This window comes from Eptatretus burgeri, chromosome 13, assembly GCF_056783735.1.
Source record: "Eptatretus burgeri isolate ZD-2024b chromosome 13, Ebu_testis_v1, whole genome shotgun sequence".
Classification (NCBI taxonomy): Eukaryota; Metazoa; Chordata; class Myxini; order Myxiniformes; family Myxinidae; genus Eptatretus; species Eptatretus burgeri.
Window position 1 is genome coordinate 29,847,512 of NC_140973.1, and position 13,385 is coordinate 29,860,896.

General features: G+C 40.4%; 2 protein-coding genes across 10 annotated transcripts in view; one reads left to right on the plus strand and one right to left on the minus strand.

Moving 5' to 3' along the window:
- LOC147014156 (formin-1-like) overlaps window positions 1-11,926 on the plus strand; it is an 87,343-nt gene extending 75,417 nt beyond the window's left edge. For all 7 annotated transcript variants that reach the window (XR_015050664.1, XM_085851866.1, XM_085851867.1 and 4 more), the window contains 4 exons: window positions 502-553; window positions 666-815; window positions 3,329-3,413; window positions 10,909-11,926. Coding sequence is in view for 6 of the 7 variants with exons in the window: in XM_085851866.1 (XP_085707992.1) it covers window positions 502-553; window positions 666-815; window positions 3,329-3,413; window positions 10,909-10,950 (329 nt within the window). In the remaining variant the exon portion in view is untranslated. The remainder of the gene's footprint in view (window positions 1-501; window positions 554-665; window positions 816-3,328; window positions 3,414-10,908) is intronic.
- A 45-nt stretch (window positions 11,927-11,971) lies between these two features.
- HEATR1 (HEAT repeat containing 1) overlaps window positions 11,972-13,385 on the minus strand; it is a 160,368-nt gene continuing 158,954 nt past the window's right edge. For all 3 annotated transcript variants that reach the window (XM_085851860.1, XM_085851861.1, XM_085851858.1), the window contains exon 45: window positions 11,972-12,269. In XM_085851860.1, the coding sequence (XP_085707986.1) occupies window positions 12,181-12,269 (89 nt within the window). In that variant the 3' untranslated portion in view covers window positions 11,972-12,180. The remainder of the gene's footprint in view (window positions 12,270-13,385) is intronic.

Sequence of the window (13,385 nt, forward strand, 5' to 3'; positions counted from 1 at the left end):
CTGGAATCTTTTTCTGAACCAAATTTCAACATTTAAAATGCGGAATTGACCTTTAGCAGCAGTTCCGACTGCTAAAAAAAGCATTCATTTGTCCAAGTCTCCATCTATATTGGTCTTTGATTTTGCTCTTGTTGTCCCCCCCCCCCCACCCCCACTGTTCCTTTTGTCCTGTTACGTCGTCATGCATTCAGTGTACTAGCTCTTCCACAAGGCTAATTCTCAATGTGTATGTGTATATGTATATGTGTATATATATATATATATATATATATATGTATATATATATGTATATATATATATATATATATATATATATATATATATATATATATATATATATATATATATATACACACATATATACATACACACACACACACACACACACACACACACACACACACACACACACACACACACGTCATGACTTGAAAGGTTAATTGTGGAAAGGTTAATACAGTACAAAAGCTAACGACTCCGATGTGCCCACTTAACTTTCAGCTAAAGTTACCTGTGAAATGGAACACAAGTATTTGGAAGAGACTCATGCCAGGTACGGTATTTTGTCTGTCAAGGTGGTTCACATTTGTGCTTTGTACACGTATCGCCTTGTGTGCCACAATTAGCTGATGATTATCCTTTTCCTGTGTATTTTCCTTTGGCAGTTTCCTGGTTATGGCCGAATATTTTTGCATGAAACCCAGGAGTGGAGAAAAGGAAGTTACTCCAAGCCAGTTTTTCTCCATATGGTACGAGTTTGCTGTGGACTTCAAGGAGTGGTGGAAGAGAGAGAGCAAGATTGTAATAAAGGAACGGTGAGTAGATATTCCGGCGTGTAAAACATCTACCATATAAAACACAATGTGTGTTTGTGTATTTGAGGCCCCGCAAGGAGGAGTGATGTAAGTGACATTTTTTAATGATTTGATGATGAGAGGCTGGGATGATAGGGTAAGGGTTAAAATAGTGCTATATGGCATTAACTCCAAAATGGCCGATGTGTCCCCTTCATCAGTCCTCACGGAACCTCATTTGTGTGACGTCTGTCCCCCTTAAAAATGATGATTTAAGAAAGGTTTTAGAGGCCAATCTTTTAACACCACTGTGTGTTCATTACGGTCTATTTTTTCAGGATAAAAAAGTCAAAAAATATTTTCCATGATAGAGGAATTACGTCTCTTCTTTTGGAAATGTAGATGGTGACTTGCAACCGGGCATCAATGGCGGTGTACAGAAGCGTTTAAAAAACCAATAAATACAAGACACAGGGATGTGAAATTTGCTGTACATGATGTGTAACGCGTGCAGAGGAAAACGATTGTTCATTTACATACGTGCGATGTCTAATAAATAAAGAAAATACTCCGACCTGACGCTAGGCAGAGGCTTCAGGCTTTGGCATGCTCAAGAGGCTGTACCCTCGAAATGAAAGGTCCCAGAAGATAAAGAAAATAGGGTAACATTTGTACATGTAATGTTTTAAAATAACGCTTTTTCTTGCTACAAAACATCATATCGTCCAGTCTCTGAATATTTCAAATAAAATAATTCCAACCGTCATTTTCGGTGGGCTTTTGTACGAGTTATTTATCTCGAACATTCTAAGGCTAACGGTAGATATTTACAAAATGGTAACAAGATCAGTTCTCTTGTATGGAGCAAAGGACTGGACCGTGAGAAAGGACAAGCAGAGTTTCCTGCAGAGGATCGACATTTGGATGTTTATTGGACTGATGGGGAAAGGAAGAGGAATGAGCAGTCATACGGGGCTTTGTGGAACATAAAGGAGGCTTGTATGATGGTTAAGGCTTGTGCTGAGAAAGGTGAGGGATGAGGGAGTATGTCATCAGGCAGGCCTTCAGTATGGATGTACTTTGTAGGGGGAGAAGATGCAGGTGGAAGGTGGGGGTGGGGAGGGACAGTAGAGGTGGGGATGTCAGAGAAAGGATGCTCATCACAGTTGGGGCAGGGGGGGGGGTGAAGAGGAAAAACTCATGTGGCCAAGCCCCACAAGAAGTGGGATTAATTTGGGTTCTGGCCATGGTAGTTATTGATGTGGTGGTGGTGGATCAAAATGCAATGTTTTCACTGTTTTTGAAGGTGAATCACGGTTATTTATTTGGAGGTGAATTCATTCTCATCGGCTTGTGTAATGTTAAATACTGGGTGTGTTTCCATTTAACCATGTGACAGTGAGCCCTGTTTGCATGTGGTCCCTCGATTCTCTGGCCCACCGCCTAATGTGGCCTTCAGACGGTTGTAAAAAGCCATATTTTGCAATAATTTCCAGTGAAGGAGGCCTCGGAGGATTGAATGTCCACTGTAAGCATTCTTTTGTGCCGTCCAAGATTAGCAGTTTAACTGCAACATCATTTGTGCCATTCCGGGTTTTCGCTCCTTTCGGAGCTCACTCGGGATGTGCTGTGAGAAGATTCAAGTAGCGTCCCGGAAGAGAAGTGTGGCATGGCAACTAGAAGCAAACACCACTTCGGGTTGCTTAAGTGTCCCAATCGCTTGCACTCTCACTTACGGCATGAAGGTTTTGGAGGATCTCTCACACACAGCGTTGTTCTTCTTCTTTTGTATGCAGCACATGGCGGTGGGTAGCATCACTTATTGCGAGTACGGCTGTGCCCCTGTCGGTTTGAGCAGGAATTTGGAATTTGCCCAGGGTGCCGACGATAGCCCGTCTAATCATTGCGAAGGACACGTCCGCAAACTAATACCAGCAGACCGAATGGCCAGCATAACGTCCAGTTGAGGGACAGAACACACATTGATGTCTCGCCGTGCCTGTGAAACACCAGGATGAGAGTTTATAGCCAAGTTAAAATTCGAACCCAGGCTCGACAACTCAAAGGCAATTATACACAACTCTCTCCAGGCTATCCTGCCTGAATTTCTCTTATACAAGGTGGAGGTTGTGGAGGATCTTTGTTAATTAAATGTATGCTTCCTGAATCTACTCCAGCCATCCAGCTGTGAACGTGGATGGGGGTGCCAGAGATACCAAAAACGTTATTAACAGCAAACACAATGTACCTTTGCTTCTCTTCAAAGATGATTTGGTCTTCTGCTTCGAGTGACTTGTCATACTGTAGAAATAAATTGGACCCGAACATCTTTCTTGATGGAGGCATGTGTGGTTCAAAATGTCCTGATTTATCCTCCTCCTCGTACCATTGCATTCATGTGATCTTCTGTCATGTATGATACTCCAGTGGCTTGATTGCTGAAGCAGCCCCAAATGATTATTGATTCATTCCAGTGCTTTACATCATGATGATTGATTGATTGATTGATTGATTGATTGTACACTGCATTGCAGCCTCAAGAAAGCTCAATCGAGTTACAAGACCCAAGTGGAAAAAGACAGCAAAGTCAGCTTGAGCAGCAAGAAAGCCGACAGCCTGGTACTTCACCCTGCTTTACGTTCTCCTCCTCTTCTCTTAACATCCACACACTAAACTGTCATCTTTTGAGGAGACATTTTAAAACCTTGTTTGAGGCTATATGTTATGAAAAAAAAAATGAGTGAAAAATGTTACTTCAAAACATAAGCTTTTAAAAGAAGAGGTAAAGTGAAAATAATGAGTTAACCACTCGTTTACTCATCCCTCTTGGGTGGGTTTGATTCACGGCAATAAGAGCCGATTGCAAAGACTCTTTGTTCCCCACAAACACGGACCGTGCATCACAAAGGATGCTCACCTCTCGGAGGTCGACCGAAGGTGATGTCTATTCACACTAGACTGTGGATGTGAAATGTCTTGGTGGCTTTTGAAAAGAGCAAGCCATTGTGTGATTGTACCCTGTGACAGGAAAGCAATGGCAAACCACCATATGCATTCCTTATGAAGTTCGTTTTTGGCAGTCCTAACCCTCATGTTGTATGATTTTAGGGTTAGGATTATTCAAATCTTCATGTGGAGTGGAACACCCATTTTGTAGACAGTTTACACTTGGCAGGCAATGTTTGTGACTGGGTGGAGGGGTCAGTATTGTGCTTGTGCACAACCATCCACAGATCGATAGATCGCTCGCCAACCGCTGCCCCCTCACCAGAAATGCGATGACGTCATCAACAAGACCCACATTTCTACAACTCTTTGTTTTGGTTATTTTGAGATATGTGGTTTCTTACTGGTGAGCTGAAATGTAGAAAGATTCTATTTCCTCTGGGCTGGCTTCACGGTGCAGACGGCAGACATCTGCGAAATTCACCCCTCTGAACGATCGTTAAATTTGCCTTTTTCTTTCGAGTACAATCCGACATTGGCCAACGGGGTTACGCGCGTGCAGCTGAAAGCCGGCAGGTCAGGAGACGAGTATCAATACCTTGTTTTGTTTGAGGAGGAAGAGGAGATGTGTTAATGTTGGCCTATAGTTTTGGAATCAAGAATGGCAACAAAGAAACCTGAGCTTTTATTTTAGTTCGTCAAGTTAAAATGGTAATTAATTCTTCCTCAATTTTACCGAAAGGTGATTTCTCACTTCAGTTTAACAAAATTAACAATTATTGGAAGGGCGCTGTGCCACTTTGAATCTCTCCTAATGTTTTTAAAAAGTGGTTCAGACATTTATCTCCTTTTTAGCCCAGGTTGGACTTGGTCCGAAGGGGGGCTTATGGATTTGGTCTCGATTTTCGTGTCCGTGTGAGCGTCCGCAACCATATCTCGGACATGTGGGGACTGATTTTATTCCTACTTGACACAAAGACAACACATGATGTAATACATACTCACGTCATTATTTTTTTTTCGACATCAGATCCAAGATGGCTGGCTGGCGGCCATTTTAGTTGTAAAAAAACAAAAACCCGGTGTCAAACATCCTCAACCATTTCTCAGACAAGCATTTACCGATTCTTTACAAACTTGGAGCACAGATAAAGAATGATGGTATACATATGCACGTCATTTGTTTTTTGAGATCAGATCCAAGTTGGCCGACTGGCGGCCATTTTGTTACTTAAACGTGGTAACCATTTCTCAGACATGCATGGTCTGATTTTGTTCAAACTTGGCACAAGCACAGTACATGATGGCATACACGTGCATCTCACTTTATTTTGTGATCTGATCATAGATGGCCGACTGGCGGCCATTTTAGTTGTACATAAATATGAGCTTGGCTTTTGACTCCGTGCAGAAAAATTACTAAAACAATGGGGGTTATGATATTTTATGTCTTCTTTGCTTGTCTTTTGTACATTTCCTCACACATTTATGTCTTCACTCAGACATGTCCACTCCTTCATTTTGCAACTTTAAAGACTATTATCTGGTTGGTGTTCCTTCATCAACCCCTTGCTTACATTTGTTTGAAAATTTACTCTGAAAATGTCTTTCAGTCTAATCTTGCTTTGCAACAATGTTGTTGTATTTTTCTTATTGTCTTTATTTTAAATACTACATTAAATAACGATCCACACTTTTAACTCGAAGAAAAAAAACTTGGCAAAATTTCCTGTTTATTTACAAAATAACTTGATAGATGGCAACTACAACTTTGTCCTTTGGTGGAGTGGGAACCCATCACTGATTATTTATCACATCTATCTATAATTCCAGCATTGTGTGTGTGTGTGTGTGTGTGTGTGTGTGTGTGTGTGTGTGTGTGTGTGTGTGTGTGTGTGTGTGTGTGTGTGTGTGTGTGTGTGTGTGTGTGTGTGTGTGTGTGTGTGTGTGTGTGTGTGTGTGTGTGTGTGTGTGTGTGTGTGTGTGTGTGTGTGTGTGTGTGTGTGTGTGTGTGTGTGTGTGTGTGTGTGTGTGTGTGTGTGTGTGTGTGTGAGAGACCGCCGTTTCTCGACAACCACTGGTCCAATATAATTGAAACTTGACAGGTATATTGCTGGGGACCCGCGGATGTGCCTTTTCGAGGTTTGATATTAATCGGACGAGCAGTTCCCAAGTTACGGCCATTTATGTGTCGACCAATATCTGCGAGAGAGGGGGACGGGAGAGGGGGATAGAGTAGGGGGCGAGAGAGGGGGACGGGAGTGGGGGTGAGAGGAGGGGGATAGAGGGGGAGAGAAGGGCGAGAGAGAGGGTCGAGAGAGGAGGGGGAATAGAGGAGGGGTGAGACTTGGGGTGAGAGAGGGGGAGAGAGAGTGGCTAGAGAGGGGCGGTAAGAGGGGGGTGAAAGAGAGGGGGCGTCACAATTCAAGAGAGGGGGAGAGAGGAGGGGGGAGAGAGGAGGGGAGAGAGAGGAGCGTCACAATTCTTCTTCATTTGATATGATGTTACAATTGACCCTGGGGACCTGAATATGTTTCCCAGGTGTTTCCCAAGTTATGGCCATTTATGATACGGTTGGTCCGATCTAATTGAAATAATGCCCCAATCCAGTCATCGTTTATGCACCTACGGGCCCGCCCCGACGGGCCCGTACGAGTTCATATAATAATCAAAAGCCTCAAACATTGAGCTTTTGGAACACCAAAATATAATTACACTTTAAATTTATTTATTTTTAAACACAAATCTTAGCCTCAGACATGTTTGTACAGATAGTGCAGGCAGGGCAAATAGATATCAATGTACCTTACACGTGAGCCAGGGATTCTGATGATGGTGATTCCATAAGAATGCTACACGCCACTTAGAACAAAAAATTAATTTATCATCATCCTTTAAGAAGTCACAGTTAATATGTCAATGATCCATGATTCAATTTTGCAACATTTAACTTTTCATTGATTGGCAATACGAGACTTTTGGAGTTACATTATTATGAATGTTTACAAGGCCTTTCACACGTGTGCTGTGTGTGCATATTCAGTGAGCAGTTTATGCTTGTCCGAGCACTTTTAACCTGCCGTTACTAAAGGCCCTGTCACACCTTGACGTTTTAGCCCGCGTATGGCAAGGTATCAAAATGTATGTAAAACGCTGGTGTACGCTGAACTATTGATGTTTTTTCCAGTTTTGGACGTATTTATAACTAGTTGGACGTATGTATAACGTATTAGTAACGTACACAGAACGTTTCGATAACATATAGATAACTTATATCAACGAATGCTGAGCGTGTTGTCGGCATTCACAACTTATGCCCAACAATAGTCGAACTTATGCATAACGCGGCAGCGTATCGCTGACGATCACGTGGCATAGGTTATTAAAAGGCTGCGGCTCACCGATTCAAATCATAACCGCACTAGACATCGAAGTGTCAAGCCGCTGTCACACCTTGACGTTTTAGCCAGCGTATGCCGACGTATGAAAAATTTGCCGAATACGCTGGCACACGTCGAATACGTTATGGGTAAGTTTTGTATACGTTAAGAGCACGCTGGCATACGTCGTAGTACGCCGAGTACGTCGATAAATTTTCAGCATGTTGAAAATTTTTTGACATATGCCAGCGTATGACGCACGTTCTGCATCCGCTGGACAAAAGTTGTAGACATGTTACGCGATCGTTGACACACGTTACTTGTAAGTTACTAATAAGTCAAAACACGTCGAGGCAATGTTTCGCGTCAGTGTTCCAGACTCCGTTTTTTTTTTTTGTTTTTTTTTTCTTTTCTTCGGTATGACGGTGATGTTGACACTTCGATTTCTAGTGCGGTAATGATTTAAATCGTTGAGCGACAGCCTATTAATTATATTATATTATATCCGCACTAGAAATCGAAGTGTCAACATCACCGTCATACCGAAGAAAAAATAACAAAAATACAGGGAGTCTGGAACACTGACGCTAACCATTACCTCGACGTGTTTCGACTTATGAGTAACTTACAAGTAGCGTGTGTTGACGTGTGTCAACGATCGCGTAACGTGCCTACAACTTATGGCCAGCGTATGGGGAACGTGCGAGTCATACGTTGGCATACGTCGAAAAAGTTCAAGCATGTTAAAATTTGTCGACGAGCTCGGCGTACTACGACGTATGCCAGCGTGCTCTTAACGTATACAAAACTTACCCATAACGTATTTGACGTGTGCCAGCGTTTTAGACAAATTTTTCATACGTCGGCATACGCTGGCTAAAACGTCAAGGTGTGACAGGGCCTTTACGCAAAATCTCGAATTCAAATCTTCTTTTAATGATTATTTTCAGCATTTAAACAAGAGTGGAAATTACAAAATGGTTGTCCATAATCGTTCTGATCCTGAACACAAATATAGGATATACGATAAATGTCCGTGGATGAGAGGTGTCGGGTTCGTACCATTTCCTGCTAATGCAAGCGAGTGGTCACAGTGGATATATACACATACACTTTGAGACCCAGTAAGTCTCCATTCCAACTCCTGAAACCTACCCACGTGTGGGGATAGCATCCAGCAACAGTAACTTTCACACGCACACACATATACGTGCAAACCTACACAGAGGTGGATACTTTGAGACGTGAGAGGGCTCCGTTCCACCTTCTGAAACCCGCGTCTGCCTGATACATCCGGCTCCCACATAAATATAGCTCACACAAGCTTTGTGTATTTTCACGTCACAAAGATACCCTTCAATGAAGAGTTGGTTACCACTACTTGGTGATGATGCTCTCGTCTTTCCAATTGCAGACGTCCATTAAATAAATTGCCAAGCATTTTACTAACGTACATTAAAAATATATATTTTATGTTATTATTGTATTACTTATTGTTGTATTTTACTTATTACTTGGAAGAGTACTCGTCCCAAGTGACGGGAAAGGTTTAAGTTAATCTCTCAATTTAAATAATATATTTCATTGACTTAAAAAAGGTCAATTGTGTTGCAATCTTGGTGTCGCTCAAAGCCAAAGTTCTGAGCGACTTACATCATCCACCACAAAATGGTGGTGCAACATCAGGTGGTGGAGGTTGCATTTGTTGAAAAAGAGGGCAAAATATATTGGTTATGAAATAAGATTCAACATCGTCACTCTTGCCTGTTCTCACGGCATTTCAAAATTGAATGTTGAGTTTTTCAATGCAGCATGAGAAGTGGCCACCGTAAACGGGAGACAGACGAACGCACAGACAGATACCACGGTTCACAATATATAATAGATGACTTCCCTTCCAAGCAACTTCAACACAGAAAGAGACCATTCGGCCAATAAAGCCAGTAGAACAGTTGCTACACAATAACTTTTTGTTTCCAGACCAGGCTCGTGGAAGAGCGACACGAAACTTATGTGCAAACAAACAGACGTTGTATTGTGTGGTTTGTCATTGCCTTCTCAGCAGTCGTTTGGGCAGGAATTTGTAACTTGGCCATGGTGCTGGCGACAGCTCACCCGCTCCTTGTGAAGGATACCATGAGGATATTTAACGTCCATTATCTAATGTTGGGACATCGCCCAGTTTAATGTCCATCATAGGAAGGACACACACACATCGGTTGTATCTTCATAACGCATCATGAATGTTGATTCATTGAAGGTCCACTGAAAACAAACTGTGATTCTGTGTTGTATTTATACGTTAAAGATGCACAGATAAAAGTATAATCTGAATCTTTAAAGATCTCCACTGGTGTCCCTGGGTGGTGTAAAATAAAATCAGACGTACAATAAGTACTGTTCCTTTGAAGGAGTGGGAAAATGAATTTGAGCCATTTTACCTCGGTTCCACGGACCCTATTATGTAATTATATCATGTCGGGTGAGAAGAAAGTTGATCGTTACTAATTTTTTCCGATTTCACTCCAGACTTTGACATAATTATTTAGGCCATTATTTCCAATTGTCAAATATGAAATCAGATTTCGAATATCGGTTTTTAATAAAACCTGTATGATACATTATTCAATCTTTCCAGGAGCCAATCACATGGCACAGGCAATCAACGTAACAGATAACAGACGAATGGATAGCCATCCTCATCTTGTATGTAATAGCGAACATAGTGAGCTTCATACTCAACGCGTGCACATGAGAGAATAGGAAACAACAACACAATACCCTGGCAATTTGGAATCCGTGTCGTCGGCTATGACCCTTTTGCTTCCGGTTTTTGTCATGGGGAATGATGCGTACCGGGAGATCATGTCCGGAAGTGTTTATATATTTATTTATTCAATTATTTTTTTTTTCCCAAAGTTAATTTTATACTTCTGAAAGTGATTTTTTCATGACAGGAAGTGTTTATTTAGTATTTCGTATTTAACATTACCGGGAGTGATTTTGAAACTCTTTCCGGAACTTTTAATTTCTTTTATTCATGACCAGAAGTGTTTATTTATTTACTCATAACGAACGTAGTGAGCTTCATACTCAACGTATGCACATGAGAGAATAGGAAACAACAACACAATACCCGAACAATTTGGAATCCGTGTCGTCAGCCATGACCCTTTTGCTTCTGGTTTTGTCATGGGGAATGATGCGTCCCGGGAGATGAAGGAATTGTCGGAGACATGAAAGACCCAAATATCAGACATGGTGTATATTACCTCCACTGATTTTAATAAAGATATCTCCCGCAACATCAAAAAATATTTTTTTATCGTGATTTACATTATTTGATCGCTGATCCCGAATCCAGGCCGAAGTAACCGGAAATTGCATATACAGTTGTGAACAAGTTATAGGTAAAGTCAGAAGCGAACGTAAGAAGAATTCTACGTTCGCTTCTTGGCTTTGCCTATTCCATTATATATATATATATATATATATATATATATATATATATATATATATATATATTGAGGGAAAATGATTTCATTTTGTATAAAGTGACTTGATAGTGGACATGTACACATATTATAGGGTTAATCAGCAGTATTTTCCGACTTGCATACCAACCAACTTACGAACTGACTGCAGGAATGTAACCAATTTCAGTCGGGGACTCCATGTATCATGAATAGTCACAAACCCCAATTTTAAATTCTGTCCAACATGTTGTTCATGGTTCATGATTGTAAAACATTTGTCTATCTTCACTTGTGTTAATGTTTCTTTTGCAGAAGTCAAAGATACGGAAAAAATCTGAAGTTCTATCGCCCTGAAAGGACTGTTCCGGTGCTACCAAAGTGGTGGCCAACAACCATCCTTAAATTTCCACCAAGAGGCTATTCACAGGCATACAGTATTCCTAATACTTTACTTTGCAACCAACTCACCCTCAGTACTCTTGAATCCAATGCACTAGTTTAGCCAAAGATTAACTTGTACAGGTGAATGAAGCAGTGGTACTGAAAATAAAGTCGATGTCGTTAGAATGGTTAAATAAATATGAAACGTTTAGTCAGCCAACAAAGTTTGAAGGGTTCATTTTCAAGACCAGGTATCTGTCTCCTGGTACATGGCCCTCGTGTTATTGAGGTTTATTTAATTGTGGGATAAGTTGTTTGAAGTAAAGAAACTGTTGCTACGAGATATCAAGCTGTGTCTTTGACACTTGCCGTTTGACAATACATTTCATGGGTATTTTGTGATGAGGCCTCACCTGAATGTTAAATGGATAAGCATCGAGCAAGCCTCGATTATAAATATGGCTTTTCTATTTCTGAAGTTTTAAAACTTGGGTAAGTAATTTAAAAGATATATATATATATATATATATATATAAAGATATATATATATATATATATATATATATATATATATATATATATATAAAGATATATATATATATATATATATATATATATATATATATATATATATATATATATACACACACACACATACACGCTTTGTTAATACTTTTCAGCTTTTTGAAACGGACTGTCGAGTTCTGTAACTTTTATAATTACCATTTTCAAAAGTTCAGCAAAATCTCATTTTCATCATTGGCTACAAACATGTTCCAAAATGCAAGATGGCTCAGTTCTGTCTCTAACGAGAACATTGTGAATGAACCTTTCTCTGCAACGTGAAACGATAAGGCTAAAACGGATGTATGTGCAATTGTTTGTAGTTTTCAAAAGGAGTAACAATTGCTCCCTCCTTTAACCACCATTAAACAGACTTATAAATGTACTGCTGGTTTGAGTCAATACTTTCGGTCATCAAATGAAAAGCAACTCCAAAATCGAAAGAATTTTAATCGAAGATTGCAGCATTTTACACTTTTACCAATCATGATCTATCATGTCCATTGTGTGCAAGGACATGTGCTTCAAAACATTTTGGTTGTTTCATGGCATCAGTCTTTGTGGACATTTGTAGAAAAATAGCATGTAACGTCAAAAGGAGAATTGCACGGATGACATCCAATCCCTCCAGTCGAGATTTTAGAAGTAGCTCTGCAGTGGCTCTCCAAGGATGATCTCCAGCTGTCGGACAACTTTCTGACACTGTTGTTCCACTTCCTCATTGTCATCTGCAAACATTTCAACAGACACTTCCCTCCAACCTTCTCTCGACTTTATTCAATTGTAATCATGGATCGAGTTGAACAGACCAACTTCAGACATTTCAGTTTGAGGTATGCGATGGTCTGACAAGAGGAATGAATGTGCAATATGAAAAAGGTGAGTTTAAAAACAAAATTATAATTGTTGAAACTTGGTTTCTTTTATTTCTGAGATTTTTACCAACAAAAAAACCCTCCGATCATTATATATTAAAAACAAAGTTCTCCAAAAGCCAAAAGGTAAATCTTGTTTCCACAACTCCTCATTCGAAGTCCCACCCCAATTTGTCATACCAACTGTTCCTGGACTCTCTTTTGCAGCTCAGAAGGTGGAGAAGTTTTAAAACTTCTCGATCATTAAATATCTCTCTTAAAATATCTCTATATATATATATATATGTATCTGTGTCTCTGTCTGTATCTCTCTCTTTTTGTCTGTCTCTCTGTCTCTCTGTCTCTCTGTCTCTCTGTCTCTCTGTCTCTCTGTCTCTCTGTCTCTGTGTGTGTCTGTCTCTCTCTCTCTGTGTGTGTCTCTGTTTGTCTCTGTCTCTCTCTCTCTTTGTCTCTCTCTCTCTTATTTCTGTCTCTCTGTCTCTGTGTGTGTGTGTCTGTCTCTCTCTCTCTCTGTCTCTCTGTCTCTCTGTCTCTGTGTGTGTGTGTGTGTGTGTCTCTCTCTCTCTCTTCACGCAAAAATACATTTCTTCGTTGGCATCCTGTCATGCAAAGATTTTCCTTGGCATGCCTGAACTTCAATCCACCTGCAAGGCCTTCATCTGCAGCTTGATGAAGTACTGCTCTCCCTTCTGGGCTGGTACCCCTACCTCGCACCATTCTCAGTTTGACGCTGTGGAAACCAAGACCTTCAAGATCAATGGAATGTGCTGCAATAAAGCCGAGTCGATGGGCCTTTCACTTTCCCATTGCAGACAGGTTGGTGGTTTCTGTCTTTTCTTTTTAAAATTCTTTTTAAAGAATTTTTATTCTTTATTCTTTTTTTTATTCTTTATTCTGCATTCTTTTTAAAAAAGCATCACCAACCAAAGCCAAAGCATGGAATGGAAGGGTTTATGTGCAACATTTTTA